Source organism: Fukomys damarensis, unplaced genomic scaffold (genome assembly GCF_012274545.1).
Source record: "Fukomys damarensis isolate Sample0158 unplaced genomic scaffold, DMR_v1.0_HiC HiC_scaffold_11, whole genome shotgun sequence".
Taxonomy (NCBI): domain Eukaryota; kingdom Metazoa; phylum Chordata; class Mammalia; order Rodentia; family Bathyergidae; genus Fukomys; species Fukomys damarensis.
The window spans coordinates 41,187,113-41,203,903 of record NW_022900923.1 but is presented as its reverse complement, the minus strand read 5'-3'; the positions used below and the strand labels follow the sequence as shown (position 1 = coordinate 41,203,903).

At 49.4% G+C, this 16,791-nt stretch overlaps 1 protein-coding gene across 1 annotated transcript in view; it reads right to left on the bottom strand.

Annotated features, from left to right (window-relative positions):
- Lgr6 (leucine rich repeat containing G protein-coupled receptor 6) overlaps positions 1 to 16,791 on the bottom strand; it is a 114,021-nt gene that overhangs the window by 24,898 nt on the left and 72,332 nt on the right. The window contains exon 8 of the mRNA XM_033761978.1: positions 13,177 to 13,248. Coding sequence (XP_033617869.1) covers positions 13,177 to 13,248 — 72 coding nt within the window. The remainder of the gene's footprint in view (positions 1 to 13,176; positions 13,249 to 16,791) is intronic.

Here is a 16,791-nt window from a genome sequence, read left to right as displayed (position 1 = left end):
AAGTACAAACTCAAAAAAAAAAAAAAAAAAAAAAAAAAAAACAAAGGGCGGTGTCTACCTGAAGACTGAACTGGTCATGCAAATAGCATTGATCAGTGCAATGAGGTGGAAGTGCTATGGTCTGACCTAACCCTAAGTCACAATCCTCCACCTTTGCCATCTTAGAATACTTAGAATACTTGCAGTGCCATGTAAGGAAATCCAGGCTGGATTCTTGAATGGGAGAGCCATGGGGAGAGAGAGGAACAACCAACAGCCAATGGCCAGCAGCAAGACCCCAGACATGTGAGCGAGGCCCTACCCTAGCTGAGCCTCCAGATGACTGCAGCCTCCTGAAGGAACTGGGGGGAGGGGGTCTCCAGCAGGAGAACCATCCGACAAGCCTAGGCAAGCCATGGATTCATGAGAAATAATAAGGTGTTGCTTCGAGCCACTACGTTTTGGAGTTGTGATATAGCAATGGGTAATGAGAACCCTGCTTTCTTTTCCTTCATAGAATTTATTGCCACCTGACATGCATTTATTTTCTTCCTAGCCAACCAGAATGAAAGCATCTTGAATGCAAGAACTTAACTCTATTTGATATTCTATATACCAGAATGATACCCGGCACCAAACAGGAACTCAACAAATACTTGTTAAATGAAGAAATGCAAAGCTCTAAATAAACAGGTTAATGAATGCTTCAGCAAATCCAGGGTATTTCGGGTAAATTTTTAAGATTTTGAGGTTGATGTCAAAATGGCACAAGATAGTCCTGAGTGACGCTGTTAGCCACAGAGGCCATGGGATGAGGCCATGGATGGCCTTGCTATCACTTAGCCTTTATACAGTTCACTGGACTCATGTCCAGGCAGCCAAATTGAGTGATTCCAGCCCTGCTTGGCAGTTTCTGGTCAGGAATTTCTGGTCAGGAGTGTTGCCAAGAGTGGACTAACAGTGGGAAAAGACACATGGTGAAAGGCATGTGAACTAGAAGGTTATTTTTATAGAGAAATGTGGGAGAAGAAAAATTGTACAAATGTCAAAAAGAATTCCGCAAACTCCGTGCCAATAAGGTGGCCTGGATTTTCCCATTTGGGTGTCTACATACATTTAGTGATTTCAGTAACTGCCAAAGCCTTTCTTCGTTTGGTGCTGTGTAGATATAATCTCTGGCTCTAACTGTCCAAGGAACATGTCTATGCAACTCTCTCTTCCACTAATGAATTCAACTCAGTGCCACAGACATTTGTTGCCAAATGTCCCAAAATACCCAATTCTGCTGGGGAAAGTGGAAGGTAGAGAGATGGGTAAAAAAAATACTGCAGTCTAGACAAATGCACAAGACAGGAAGCTGAGCATCCTGAGAGTGACGTGGCGGATCCTGGAGGACATCCAAAGCATCAGAACCTTCAGAAACTACTGTGATCACACACGCCTGGGAGAGCTTCATGGTGACGTGACGTTGATTCGGGTCTTGATGGCTAGATTTGTGTAGATAAATGTTTTTCTCCTGGTACCGGGGACCGAACTCAGGACCTTGTGCTTGCGGGGCAGGCAGCAGAACCGCTGAGCTGATTCCCCGAGGCAGGACTAGATTCAAATGGAAAGGGAGAGCGTGATTTAGAGGCAATGAGTATTCTGGAATTGTGTTCGGAAAGAACAAGTATGGTTTGGTTGGAGGAAGGACAATATTTGGAGGTAAATGTGGAGGGCTCCCTGCCCTGGACTGATGTATACACTCCTATCAGGTCTCCTGACTTCAGGCCATCCGCACAATAACCTTGCTTGAGCCCTGACTATGTGCCACCCACTGAGTGATGTGGCTGAATGATCTCTCTCAGTTCTCACAAGCACTATAAGAGGTAAGCACTCCAGTTATTCCCATTTTACAGAGAGAGTAAATCAATCACTCATTCACAAACAACTAACAAATGGTCAGGGCAGATGCCACTACTGTCTGCAAGATCTCTCCTCTCGTTTCTTTATTATTGCACTGTCCAACACTATAGCTATTAGCCACAGGTGGCTATTTAAGTTAATTCCAAGTAAATACAATTAAAAATTCACTTTGGGCCGGGGATTTAGCTCAGTGGCGTTGCCACCTGTCTCACAAGTGCAAGGTCCTGAGTGCGATTCCCGGTACTGTGGGGAAAAAAATTCAGTTCTCAGTTTTCTAGCCACACTTCAATATGTCCCATGGCTAAACATACTTGCAGTGATCATATTAGAATATTTCCACCATCGCAGAAAGTTCTGGTGGATACCACTCTCCTATCATGATAGGAAGAATAGCCGGGAATGGGGTTCGAGTGTATTTCCCACCCTCTGCTACAGTAATGTAGCCAAATGACTAGATTTACAATCAAGAAGGTGAACAGTAGTAGAGGCATTTCTAGCACAGGGTTGGTAAAATAGCCACTCCTGTCTCTTCAATGGTCTTTCTGCCCTTCTACCCGCTAAATGCAAAATACACTGAGGCTTTGGGGATGGCAAGAACCCAAAAAGGTTCTTCTTGAGTCATTGCATGGAGGAAGGCCAGCTGCCAAGAAGAAGCACCCTCCTTGGACTGTTGCATGATCCAGAAATAAACCTCTATTGGGTTTGAACCTTTATATATGTTTTGGTCTGCTTGTTACAACAATTCGGCCTATTTTAACTAAGTCGGTGTCACGGCTAGGATTCAAACTCAGGCACTTGGAATCTGGAGTTCACAGTCTTAGCTACTATACACCTGCCAGAATAGACCTTTTTAAAATGTAAAGCTGATTCTGTCACTCTCCTACACTAGAAAACAAAAACAACAAACAAAGTGAGAAGAATTCCAGAACAAAGACTTAAAAAAACAAAGTTCAAATTCCTCAGTGGGCTCCAATGCTCTTACCCCATCTTTCCATTTCCTCTGCCCTTCAACCTTCCGTGTATTTTCACACCCTTGTATATTTACTTGGACCACTCTTTCCCTCAGCCTGGAAGGCCCTTTCTCCACATCCTCAGCTGCTGAAATCCTAGTCATCCTTTGAAGTCGGACTCAAACATACCTTTCTCCACAGAGCCAACCTCATGCCTGCAGTCAGAGTGAATCACTGACTCTCTCAGCATTTTTCTCGTGTTTCCTTCCTCTGCATGCCCAGCATTAGACTGGTAATGATGATGGCGGTGGTAGCAGAAGTAATTACCATGTAAAGGTCCTGGTACTCAGCTATTTACATATATTACTTCACCTAACTCCCTTTGCCAACCCTTTGCGGTAGGCACTATTCTAACCTCCCCTTTTGCATGTGAGAAACTGAGGCACCAGTGAAGTCATCACTTGGCCACAGTTCCACAGCTCATAATGGAAGAGCTTGGCTTGAAACGCAAGCAGTTCAAATCCAGAGTGGATACACGCGCACCCATGTTTATAGCGGCACAGTTTCTAATAGCTAAAACTTGGAAACAGCCCATTTGCCCATCAACTGGAGACTGGATAAAGATGTGTTTTTTCTATAACATGAAATACTACTCAGCCATAAAGAATGAGAATTAGAGTCATTCATAGGAAAATGGATATGTATTGAGGATATACTCCTAAGTGAAATAAGCCACACATGCATAAATACCAAATAGTTTCTCTGGTGTGAAAAACTACAATTGCACATAAGATCCTAATGGTATAATTGACAATGTGAAATAGGAAGAAAAGGGCTAAAAGTGTAGGGGAAATGGGAAGGGTAGTGGAAAGGAAATAAGGGAAAAGAAAAAAATATGAGAAGATGGAAATAAAGTGTTTGTAAATGGGGAGGGGAGGAGGGGGTGAAGGGAGGGCAGGGACAAGGGGAAAAAAATGAGAATCAAGACCTGTCGTGTAAAGGTACAAGATCCCAATGATGAATGGAACTGCACTGTATACCTAAAATGTACCAATAAACTCGAGGAAAAAAAATCCAGAGCGTGATTATCTGTGTGCATATCATCTTCCCTATGAGACAGGAAGCTCATTGAGGTCAGGGAGCAAAAGGGTATGTTTTTGGATCTCATGCAGCTCAGGAACAGGAGCACACATATGAACATTTGTCACTGAAGATGATTATTTGAGGCCACTGAGCAAGGCCTCTTGATGTGGGGGACCTTTTAGTCTTTGTGGCTGGCTGCTCCAGGACAGCGTCATGGCCCTTTGGAATTCAACTGCAACATGCAGACTCTCAGTGACTACAGGGAAAACCTCCTCTGGTACAAGGCTCCATCTGATTCTTCTATTGCAGGATGGTTTATTATGCCTTAAACCTTGGCTGGAAAACGCATCCGTGGCTTTATAGCCTATTATCTTTAATAGCCCCCAGAATCAGCCAGAAGCCCAGGAAGAGTTCATTGTTTTGTCTGCTGCTCCCGGGAGCTGGAAGCAGATGGGGAAGGGCTGAGGTTAAAGAGAAACCATTCCCAATTCCACCCGGAGTTCGGTCTGGAAGCTGCAGCTGTCTGTGGCTAACCCTCCCCTTCATCTGCTTAGCTGTTTCCAGCCAAATCCAATCAAAACTGATGGCAAACTCATGCAATCAGTCAAAGTAGCTGAGAAGGCACTCAAGCCCTAAGCTGCTCAAGGACCTGCATCCCCGTCCTCTCCTTCCATCTGGCTGCGCAGAAATGGCCAGCTCCTGAGATCTCCGGGAGCCTTACGTTGGACCGGAGACAGAACTGCCAGAATTTCATGGCCACCCTTCTCTTGTGCAGCTCCTTTTTATTATGTGATGAGAAAAAAACAAAACAAAACAAAACAAAGCAAAAAACTGGGGCTTGGAGAGAAAAAGGTGATTTTCTGGGGGTTCCAGAGTCAGAATTCAAACACAGCCCTTGTAGCTCCTAGCTTAAAACTTGCTATATTACCCACAATAGGATCCTTCAAGGATACAAACAGCAGGGCTTAGAAGAAAGTTTTCTGGAGATGTGGAAGAGCATGTCAAAGCCTAATGATTGGGACTTAGAGGCTTACCGTCTATGTGTGTTATTTGTGTTAGAGCAGAAGATTGTTGGTGTTCTGTGTACCAACAAGATCTCCTTGAAAAATCTTGATTTTCTTAGCTTGCTTCTTCACCTGCAGATAAGGATACGCAGTGCGGAAGCCCACTCCGTCCAGCAGGTCCAGAGACTGGCACAGAATAAATATTCAAATAATGCCAATTCCTTTCACCTCTTCCATTCACTAGATCTTGTGCACTGGAACAAACCCTTCATTCATCAGAGCTACAGTAGTAGGCGCACAAGTTAGTCTATCTACTTTTCACAGCAATTAAGAAAGATAAATATCATTCGCTGAGCTTCCACTTACATTTTCACTCGCAAGGCTAATATTTGTGTTTATTACCAGATCATAGATAAGGCTCGTGGGGGAATGTGGGCAAGCCTCATTCTGCTGGGCAAAACACAAAGCGAAGACATTTCTGAGAGTTTGTAAACTTTGAACCACTTCTGTCTCCCAAAGGCCTGGAACAAAGGCAAGCAGGCACGATTAATACATGTCTTAACTGCCCTCCCCAAAATGCAGTGGGAGCCTCTGTCTTGAATCTGACTCCACGTGCTTGGGGTAGAGGAGTTGGAAAGCCAGGAACCAACAAACACTTTATGACTAATAGCATTGTTTTACCTTCTAAACAGTCTACATAAAAGGCCACCCATCAATAAAGGCAGCAATTAGTAAAACTGTCATCAATTTCTATTGAGACAGGCAGACACACCTTTCCTCCCTCCACCTACACTCTCTTCCTTGCTAGAGCAAACATCCACAATGCCCCTGAAGTGATGGTGTGTTGCCCTTTAATGACAGCTGCCAGCCCCTGACACTGATTCCATGCTGCCCTGCCCTCGTGAAGCACCTGGGTCACGGAAGCCCAGATCTGGAAGGGAGGTAAAGGTAACAGTCCAGCTGGCCCCAGAGCAGGCACCAACTCAGGTTCTGCTGGGACTGCTGAAGTGGGGAGCAGTCACTGGCTGTGTTGGCTGTCCAGAGTGGTGTCAAAGACTGAATGACGCTTTTTCATCCTGAACTTGAGGGCCACTTCACTTCCCCCCTCGGCCCTCACCCTGCCAGCTGCAAGTCCTTTAGAGATGTCACCCAAAGGAGATCCTACTCCACACAAGGCACCTTCCCAGCTCATTGATTCACTTTCTGCTGATATTTTACCTCCTCACCACCCTCCCCACAAAGGCCTCCTCATTCTTAGGGCACAACACCCAGAATAGAACCCCGTCCTCTGGGTGCCATCAGACCCCCGCAGACAACACAGAATGCCAGGAATCATGAATGCAGGGTATCTGAAGTCCCTGAGGTGCTCCTGACCACAGCTTGAAGACCATCTGAGTGACCCCAACTTGCAGGTCTGAAGTCAGGCCCCTTAGCCAGGTGTGGTGGCACAGGACTGTAATCCAAGCACTGGGGAGGCTGGGGCAGGTGGATCACCTAAGTTTGAGGCCAGCCTGGGATACATAGTGAGACCCTGCCTTAAAAGATTAAAAAGAAAGAAAGAAAGAAGAGAAAAAGTCCAGGCCCTGACATTCTGAACTGCTGGGCTTGAGAAAGAAACCTGGCCCCAGGGCAAAGCTGAGGGGCATCACAGTGGCCTCAGCCCACTCAAAGTCAGAGAATGAGGCATCCGTGCCAGCTGTGGGGCTATGGGAACGATGACCGGTAGACGGTGAGGTCTGGGTTCGGAGGAGGCCTGGGCTGGAATCATGAGCAAAACACAGCCTTGAAAGCCACAAGAACAGACGAGCTTGCAGAGGGAAAGAGTTGGAAAACAGAAAATGAGCCCGGGACGCGCTGAGGTTAAGGCACTGGGCGATGACGTTGGAAATTCTGGAACAGCACAGCAGTGATACGTGTACGGGAACTCAGGAGCTCTAGGTGAGACACCCATTAGTCTATAGGAGCTCAGAAGCTACATCTTTGTTACTTGTAAATGCTGCTTCTTCTTTCTCTCTTCAGGGCCTGTGATGTGCTGTCACAAAGTAGAAACCCAATAAGTATTCAGAGAACAAGTGAACCTAAAGCAACAGAAAAGAGAGTGACGATCACTGATTGTTACCAGCTCCTCCTTCCTACAGATATGCGAAGGCTGGACCTGAATTTCCATGGCATCTGCTGAGGACCCCGTGCCTCTCTTAGCAACCACCCCCTTAACCTCACTTCCTTTCCACTCCAGACCAGTTGCTGGGGTGCCTGGGGGAACAGAGGGTATGCATGGGAGTTCAGAGTGGAAGCTCTGGCCCCATTGCTGGGGTCGGGGGGCAGCAGTAACACGAGCGTGACCTTGGCTACCCCCAACACCAGGGTGATGGGAAAGGGGATGTTATGCTGGGAAGAACTATTAATAACCCGTCGTGGTCACAGAACACAAGACACACTCATTGGGCAGCTCAATTTTCTGCCTGTTAAAAGTCATTAGTGGTTCTGTGGGGGAAGCCAGAAAAAAACAAAAAGGTTTTATATGGAACAATAAATTCCCCTATAAGCCACAAAAGCCCACAAATTTGCAGCTAATAAACCCACCAATATAAGATGATTAAGAACTGGAGAGGAGAGTGTTCCTCGATGCTTAACCTCAAGAGGCAGCGCGGTCTGAGGGGCTAACACCAAGCCAAGGACAGAGAAATCTGTGTTCTTACCCTGCCTCTTAATGAGCTGAGTGACCCTGGGTAAGTCAGCCGCTCTGTGCCTTAGTTTCCCCACCTGTGACAATGTGAATATGCAATACCTGCCTTGTCCTCCTCAACAAGTGATTGGAAGAAAAAATGAGACAGGAGATGACACAGCCTTTGAAGCAAAACATTTCTATTTCTTGTTGCAGGGACTTAAGATTACCCCAAGGAATGGTTGGATAATCAGCAGTTGCCTTGAGATTCAAAGGGAAATTGGCAAGGCGAGGTGGCACATGTCTGCCATCCCAGCACTTGGGAGCTTGAGGCAGGAGGATCGCCCCAAATCTGAGGCCAGCCTGGGCTACACAGTGAGACCGTGTCTTAGAAACAATGACAATAAGCAGGGGGCACAATTCGTCTGAACTTGTGCTGTGGAGCCTGCCAGCAGGTAGCTGTGGTGGGTTGAACTGCTGCCCCTCAAAAAGGTAGCCCCAAGTTCTAATCCCTAGTGCCTGTGACTCTGACCTTCCTTGGACAGAGAACCTTCGCAGAAGGAAGAAATTCCATGAAGGAGCTCTGGGTGAGACCAGCCTGGACTAACAGGACCAGCCCTGGACCCAGTGACGAGAAGGCACAGAGCAAAGGGCAGTGTGAGGGCAGGGGCAGAGACTTTAGGGACTAGTCTCCATGCCAGCGAATGCCAGGACTGCCAGTACCACCAGAAGTTAGGACAGAGGCCAAGGATGGATTTTGCTTCAAACCCTGCAGAAGGCACCGACCTTGCCAACGCTTTGGGTTTGCACTGCTGACCTCTAGTAGTCTTGAGTAATTAGGTGTTTTCTTAAGCCAGCAAGTTTGTGGTGTTTTGTTACAGCAGCCACAGGAAACAAATACAGCAGCACGGGAATTCCTATTCACCCGACAGAGGAGATGCGTCACAGCACGGACTGAGGTGAGATGACGCTTAGGGTGACACCCTCCTGGCCACCTTCAGACACATTCCATCCAACGTCAAATGAGAGGGCCAAGAAAGCCAACGTACATTAAAGCACTTACGGTATCCCAGGCACAACATGGACTTATCTCAATTAATGTGACCCTTGCACCAGTCCTTGGAATTATAAATTACCACCCTCATTCTCTATTTGTGGAAACTGAGGCCCCCGAGGGACCCGGTGACTTGTACATGGCACCCAGTGGCGGCAGAATCAGGATTTGAATCCAGGTCTGCTGATTCAAGGTCAATCCCTTGGCCTTCCCAGGGTGCCCTAGATCTGAAAGAACCTTGGTGGAAATAGCCTGGTGGTCCATTCCAGGCCAAAGGCTGACACCCACAAGTTAGGGGTGGCCAGATATTTTCAGGGCCAAGTCCAAGACAGTCAAAAGCAAAACCTATTGGTATTTGTGGTTGCAATGGCACATAGATGGGGAATATTTTCCAGTCACAGCTGCTGTTGAAGTAAAAACACCCCACAGAAACAGATCACTGAAGCATCTGTCACTAGAGGAAGCTTGACATAGTACGTACAATTTTGTACAATCAGGGGGAATTCTATAAATTCCTGCCCTGCCCTCCTCCTTCTGTAGACCCCTGTTGAATGCTGGTCCTGATTTAGAAGGGCTGGACCCATAAGGTTTCTTTTCTCACTAAGGCCCCAGGCTGTCCTCCAAAGGGAACCAGACAGCCAGCACAGGGCTCAGTTGGGTCTGATTTGTTTAATGGAATTATAACAAGGTCCAGAGATCATCACCGAGGCACAAGGGTGGGCGCTGCTCGTGTCTCCAGACACATCCCAGGGCCTGACCCCTGGTTCTAGTTGAGATACAGATGCCAGGACCCTCATGGAGGAGTAAGAATGGGTCCTCAGGGTCCAATCTGAGTTGCTAAGCCTTGGTTAGTTCTTTTCCTTTTCTTTGCAAAAATATTATTGCTCAGTATATTGGGAATTGGGGGATCATTAGCTGTCAGGCTAGGACAGCCACTGGTGGCCTCCAAGCTTGCAATTCCAAGCACTGACGTAGGCACCCTGGCACCCAACTCAAGTCCCTGCTACCTCTTGGTAGAACCTTCCCAGGACTGCTTTTCATCATGATTTCTCTTCTTTCTCAACCTATGTACCTAGGAAGTCCTGTGACTGATGTGATCTTGAGGGAGGGAGTGCTAAATTGAGCAACGTCCTAGGAGGCCAGATGCCTTCTAGAGGTTTCCCATCACTTTCAAACCAGAGCAACTCAGACAATTTGGGTCTGATCTGGAAGGGCAACTTCATAGGCTGCGGGCTGGCCTATTTCTGAGAGCACATTTCCCAGCAAGTGTGGGTCATCCTCGCTGTGGGAGTGGAAAGGAGTTGTGGGTGCAGGATAGAGCACGTCCTGTCTGCCTCTGCCTGAGGTTTCTTGGCAAAGTCTGGAATGGTTACGACTACACGAGAAGAAGGTCCCAGGAGCCTCTTCTGGTGAGGTCAGGCCTCTCAAAGCGCAGCGAGGCTTGTCCCCCAGGGGTTGGGGTGGCATCTGAGTGATTTGTTCTGCCCTAGAAAGAGAGGGCATAGCAATACCCAGACCCAGCCCTGTTCAAAGCACTTGTGTTTGCTCCTTGGGAGTGAAAGACAGAACGAATAGATCTCTCTTTTGCCTCTCATCTTTGAGGTGGCCTACTGTACAGGCAACGAAATCAAGGCTCCCAGAGATGAGGCCACAGCTCTGGCTGAGCCAGCTTGCAGACAGAGACTGGTGTTGGAACCAGGCACCCTGGTCCCAGAGCAGAGGGCTTAAGGGACCTGTGTAAACACAGATGCATTCGTGGAGGGGATCCCTGGGCAGTGCAGAGGGTGAGGCAAGGGATCTCTGCAGAGAGAGGATCATAGGGAGCGGGAGCCCAGCGGCAGGCATGCTGCATGTGTGCAGCTCAGGGTGCCTGTGTGGCCCGCACCTGGCCCCTCCTCCCCAGGTGGTATGGCTGGGGGCCCCGTTCCCCCCAAAGAGGAGTCCGCAGATGAGCCAAACCACAGCCTGGGCCGTGGGGGTTTGATCTTCCCTCTGCTGCCAGAGATGAGAGAGGTCTAAGTGGCAGAGATTTACGGGGCCCGAGGGAGAAATACCCTTCCAGTGAGAAGCTCACATGAAAGCTCCAGAGTAATAACTGAGGTTGCTGAGTGTGCCAATTATGCAACAATTAAAAAGGTTGACTATCGTTTCTTTCTCCTTTCATTCTCCCAGCCACTCCCCCCACTCCACATCTGGCTGCCCCTGCAGGCTCCCCAGCAATGCTCTGGGCACAGAGGATAAAGCACACGCTTTCCCCGCCTTTTTAATTGGAGATCAAAAGTTGGAAGAAGGATTTACCCCTCAAGGGTGAGGAAGACAGGAGTGTTGTCAGACGGAGGCCCTCAGAGAGGGGACGGGGAAGGAGAAAGACACTGAGGGCAGGTTCCTATATAGCTGCCAGGTGTGGGGAGAATCTCACACAAATCATCTCATGCATGCAAGTGGTGGCCCTGTGTCACGAGTGGCAGATGAGGAAACCGAGACTCACAGAGATCACACAGCTGGTACTACTGGGATTGGATCCCGGACTGTCTGGAGCCAACGGCTTTGCCACCAGGCTATTCTGCCTCCTCACTGTAGGGTGGGATAACTTTTTCTTGTCTTTCGGTCTTGGCTTTGCCATCTGCAAAGTGGGTGCAGCCCTGGGCTGTGTGTGATAGAGCCAAGCCCTCCTGTAGGTAGATGAAAGGTGCAGCTTAGCGGCAGGATTGCTCTGTAACGCAGCCAGCACCAGCTGAGCCAAATGCGCTGCACAGCAATCCAGTGGCTAATTGAGAAAGAATTAGGCAGGGTGCCCCAGAAGTGAAGAAACAGCTGCTCGTTGGCTATGTAGAGGTGCCAAGCCACGCTCAGAGTATGTCCCCCCCACACCTGATTTCCCAGAAGAGCACACGGCCCCTGTGTTCCAGGGATGACGGCCTTGGACTCCCTTCTGCCCTGCCAGTGAATGGCGACTCCAAGCACTGCCCTGGGAGCTCTTGTGTCTCCTGAGGAAGGCTATGGAGGTCTGGGCTTTTTGAGGAAATGACCATCTCTCATATTTAGGAGCCTCCCAAGCCTAGCACATAGTAGGCTTGCGCAGTTCACATTCGTGTGTGTTTTCTCATTAACACACCCTGGATCAGCCCTGTTTATAACTGGGGAGTCACCCTGGGGAAACCAGTGCCTCCCTGGATGTTAGCTTTCTCCTATGGTGCCGGGTGAGCCAGCCTGGCCAGCTTTAACTACCCAGATGCCTATGACAGGTAGCGAGGGGGACACAGGACTGCTGTCCAGGTCATGTACAGCAGCAGGTAGAGGTTCCAATGTCCAGGAACCTCTAACCATCACCCATGACTTACTTCTCAGCAAGTGGCTGGAAGGTGAGGATGCCAGAGAGCTGAGCCTGGATCTGCTCTTTCTCCTGCCACAGGCTGGCCCCGCAGAGCAGCCGTGCTCTCCTGGGAATCCCCCCACACACAGGAAAGAGGAGCAGAGCTGTGCTCTCAGCCCCCCACCCCCTTTCTCTGCACAAGAACAAATGCTGACAGCCAAGGCCTTTCGGGATAGGCTTTGCCAAATGGTCGCTCCCCAGTCTCCCAGCATTTTCTCGCCTGCTGCTCTGGTTCTTGAAAACACCTCAGCCTAGGAGTGGTGCTCTGGGTCGTGTGTGGAAGGGGGTTCACTATCAGTGGAGGGGAGATGCAGTGAGGACAGGGGGACTGTGACCATCCCAATACTGTAAGTCCCCCAACTCAGCACTTTCTCAGTGATCTGGGGGTCCTTTTCTCCCCAGTGACCCCCTTCCAGACCTGCACCAGGTGGCAGTGGCAGCCCCCTCCCCCTTGGGAGCTGAAGGACCCCAGCTGGCACGGCCAGCCACACTTCCAGCGCCTGGCCAATTCGGCCCACTCTGCAGGAGCTGGCAGGACTCCAGAGGAAGTGACGGAGGGCTTGGGTGCATTCTGACCTTAACTGAATTCCAGGATGATGATGTGTGAATAATAAGACTTTTAAAGAGTCAACAGCTAGGGTGCTTTTTATAGTTAGGCTAGAGCACTGAGTGGGCCATCTCCCCATTAATCATTTAGCTGGTTAGATCAGATGGCAAACAATACTGACATTACTCTGTGAGATTATTCACCCTTCTGTCAGCAGCCACCCTTAAACAGATGTCAAAGCTGCCATCAAGTCAGCCCCAGCCCCACCCCCAAGCCTCCCAGGCCCTAGGCTTAATATTCTAGTTCCTCCCGCTTCTCCTTGCAGTTCTCATTTCTGTGCTGTTTTTGGTGGTCTCTGCTGGCAGGGATCCTAGGTCCCCACTCTCTGGGCCATGCTGAACTCCCTCCCGCAGGATACCTCGGCCCACCCACCTGCAGGAGGAAGGGATCCATGCTGAGTGACATTGCAGAGTGACATTCCAGGGAAGGTAGCCCAAGGCCCAATCCCAGTGCCCAGTCCTGCTGGCCCTTCCCAAGCCCACGTCCACTCCAGGATCTGGGGGTCTCATTGCCAGGCGGGACTGAACTTGAGCAAGACCCCCACACACACACTCACAGTGTCTCCAGATTGCGCAGCCCCTCGAAGCCGTGGGTCCCCAGATGCTGGATGCGGTTGTTATGCAGATGCCTGAGTGGGAAGGAGAGGCCGTCAGAGTGAGCTCCACCGTGGCTGGGCCCAAGGCAGCCGAGAGCACGCGGGAGGGCAAGAGGCCCAGCGGAGGCAGGAGCTGGACAGAATGACCCCAGGAGCCCCACCCTTTGCCTCCAGGGACAAGCAGAATGGCCAAGACAGATTTCTGAAACCACATTGCGAGGGCTGCACTTCCCATTGAAGAAGGGAGAGGACAGCCCGGGCCAAGGCAAAAGCAAGCACTAGGAGGCAGACTGGTCCACAGGCTCTTCCGCGATGGCTGAGCCTGTTCTCATGGCTCTGCTCCCTAGGACCCGGCCGGCCTGACGAAGTGGCCAGACATCCTTAGGGAAGCCAACAGCAAACCGCTGCAGACAACATATAATTAAAGGCTAAGCTTTCTGCAGCAAATGGAGAGAGCTGTGGACAAGCTGAGAGAACGGGAGGGGTGCAGCCAGAGGAACCAAGGGAGGCTTCGCAGAGGTGGTGAGCTAGAGCAGGGCCTTGAGGGGCAGGTGAGGGGCACAGCAGAGGGAGGGCACCCCAGGCTGAGGGAGGAGTGAGTACCAAGGAGGGGATCTGGGAGGGAGCGCAGCAGGTAGGGAAGAGCTTGGCCAGAGCAGGTGTGGGAGAAGGAAGAGATCAGTCAGGAAGAGATGTCTGGGATAAATAGCTAGCCGAAAATAAGTCACAGGATTTTCTTCTCCTAACTCCTAGTGAAAAAGCCCCAGCAAAAATCAGAGCCAAATATCACAAGTAGCCACAAAGCCCCCACAAAAGGGCACAGCCTAGTACAAATACACTGCGAAAATTGGTGGCCAGGAGAATATTCTGGGCCTCACCAACCCCCTCCCCAGCAAAAAATGAACTTGTGAGAAAACAAAATAAAAGGTTCTCTCCTAAGTCCTTCATATCCAAAGCAGTAACTTTTAGGTAGTCTTATTTTTCCTCCCTACTTCTGCCTTCCAATAGGAGCAGGTGAAATAGTTAAATAAAGGCTCCAGGCTCCTCAATGCATGGGGGAAATGGCTCAGAGCCAAGGATATTCATGGGCAAGGGAGAAAACCCAACATTTAATACATCTGGACAGAGGCAGCAGAGCACAAAGACTGCGTACCGCCTGAGAGCATCTTTTCCAGTCTCCACCCCACGGAGGTACAGAAAGGGGACAGAACCTAAGTCACCCTCACACTGCAGCTTCGGGGGAGAGGGAGAGGAGCTCGAAGACAGTGCAGCTAGAACAAGGACACCGCTCCCCAAACACAGGAGAGAGGGAGGGAGAGAGAGAGAGAGACAGAGAGAGATCACAGGGAAACTGTGAAAACCTACAACTGGGCAGCAGGGGGAGATGAAGGGAGGGTGCAGCCAATAGGCAAAGTTCCAAACCTAGACGAAAACATGACTTATCGATGAGGAACAGAAGGAAATTGATCAGAAGTGCTTTCTGCTACAAAGCAATCCTAACATGATTTCAAAACCAAAGCTTTTTAAATGAAAGAAAAACGACTTTATAGGTTAAGAAAACAAATTGAGGACCAAAAGTGCATTATTTCAACACTAGTCAAGGACCGGGGATTTAGCTCAGTGGTGCCGCCGCCTGCCTTGCAGGTGCAAGGTCCTGAGTTTGATCCCCAGTACCAAACAAACAAGCAAACAAAAAACCTAGTTAATAAATTTGAAAAAAGGAAGAATGTAGATACTGTTGAGAGTTGACCTGATATCAGGGAGAGGAGCTGAGATGTTCACAGTGAACATAGCAGAATGAGACAGAGGCTGCTCAGTGTGAGAGTCATAAAGGCGGCTGAACAGGGTCAATGGATGTCTCTGAGGGAGAGAATCCAAAAATACGACCAGAGACAAGGTCTGAAACAATACCAAAAAAAAATTATCTGGAAGCAACAAAGAATAGAACCTGCAGTGCAAAAGCGTACATCGCACTAGGAAAAATTTGATGCAGAGATATTCTACACTGTGAGAACAGAGTTATTAAAGTTCAAGAATTTAAAAACATCTTCGGGTAGAAAAAAGAAAACTCAGGCTGGGGATTTGGCTCAGTGGTTCTGCCACCTGCCTCGCAAGTGCAAGGACCAGAGTTCGATCCCCAGTACCAAAAAAAAAAAAGAAAGAAAACTCAGGCTGGCCTCCTGAGGCTGCTCAGATGTAAAGCAACAGGCAAGACAGCCCTAGCATGGATGGGAGAGATGGAGGTCTTGGAGTCTGGGACTTAAAGCTCTCGTCTGTCTTTCTCATCCCTACCTGCTCCATTCAGGAAGCACCCCTACCTCCAGGGGGCTTCTGATCTACGGCAGGAGGGAAAACACAGCCCCTTGTAAAAGGTTCTCCCTTACTGAGGGGTTTTTATTTTCCCTGTTTCTTTCATACCGCTGACCTAACTCTTTCTATTTCCTGTTGAACAACTGTCTTCATTCTCCACCCCTCGCCCTCCGCCATCACTTCCCGCCCTGATCATCCCAGCATTCTAGAAACCCAGTGCCGGGCCTCCAAGTCCCTCCTACAATTACGCCTTCCAGTAGCCCAGCATGGGACAGGCGAGGGGGCTTCTAGCGTGATGCAGAGACAGGATTGTATACAGGACACCACTGCCCCATCTGTGCAGCAGCCATAGTGGGAAAGAGTGTTCCACACATGTCAGAGAGGGTCCCACGCACGTCTCCGACGAGAGCATGGGTTGTCTGAAGAAAGCACCTCCCCAGCCTGCTCATAGCTCCAGACGGGCCTCAGTCCACCCCCTTGGTTTTCACCAAGCTTCCTTCTTGCTTCCTGTCATTCCCTGTCTTCCTTCTCTGGCTCTCGCGCCTTCCACAGCTCCCCCACATCCCAGACAGTGTCCCCCGGACTCTCCTCCCTTTCAAGATCACCCCCTCCTGCTCCATGCCATGAGTGAAGGACGAAGGATGATGTTTCAACCTATGCAAAGGGCCCAATTCCACTTCCGCTTTGCACTTGCACCAGTGCATTTTGGTTTTTTTGTGGTCCCTTGTCTTTCCTCATACCCAGGGGAGCCCAGATATCTGGATATCTAATGGGCCCAACTCTCAGGCCAGCTCCCTGCCTTCCAACCACACCTTTAAGTCACTCATGATTCCTTTCCTCCTTGGTCTTCTGCCCTTGAAAACCTCTAACTCAGATTAATTCTCTCTTTCAAACACCACTCACAGGCATGCCTGCCTGTCCATCCTTCCTGCCACCTCCCTAAACTGAATTTTGACACATAGGAGCCTTTGTACTGACCTTCTCTGGTCTCCTCCTGTTCCCATCCATCCTTCACATTAATCTTCTTGAAAGGCCCCTCTTTAACCCGGCTTGACAACCTCCAACCTCCCCAACCCCAAAGACAACAGCCAAACTCCTTGCTCTGACATTGTGAGTCCCTGCCTTTCCAGCCTCCTCTCGCACTCCCTGCCTGAGGACCCTCAGATTCAGCTAGACTTGCCTATTCACTGGCAAGCGAATGCCCCTGGCTTCCCCTCCAGGGTGTGGAGCTGTCTTTTTTCTTTTCTTTTTTTTTTTTTTTTTTTT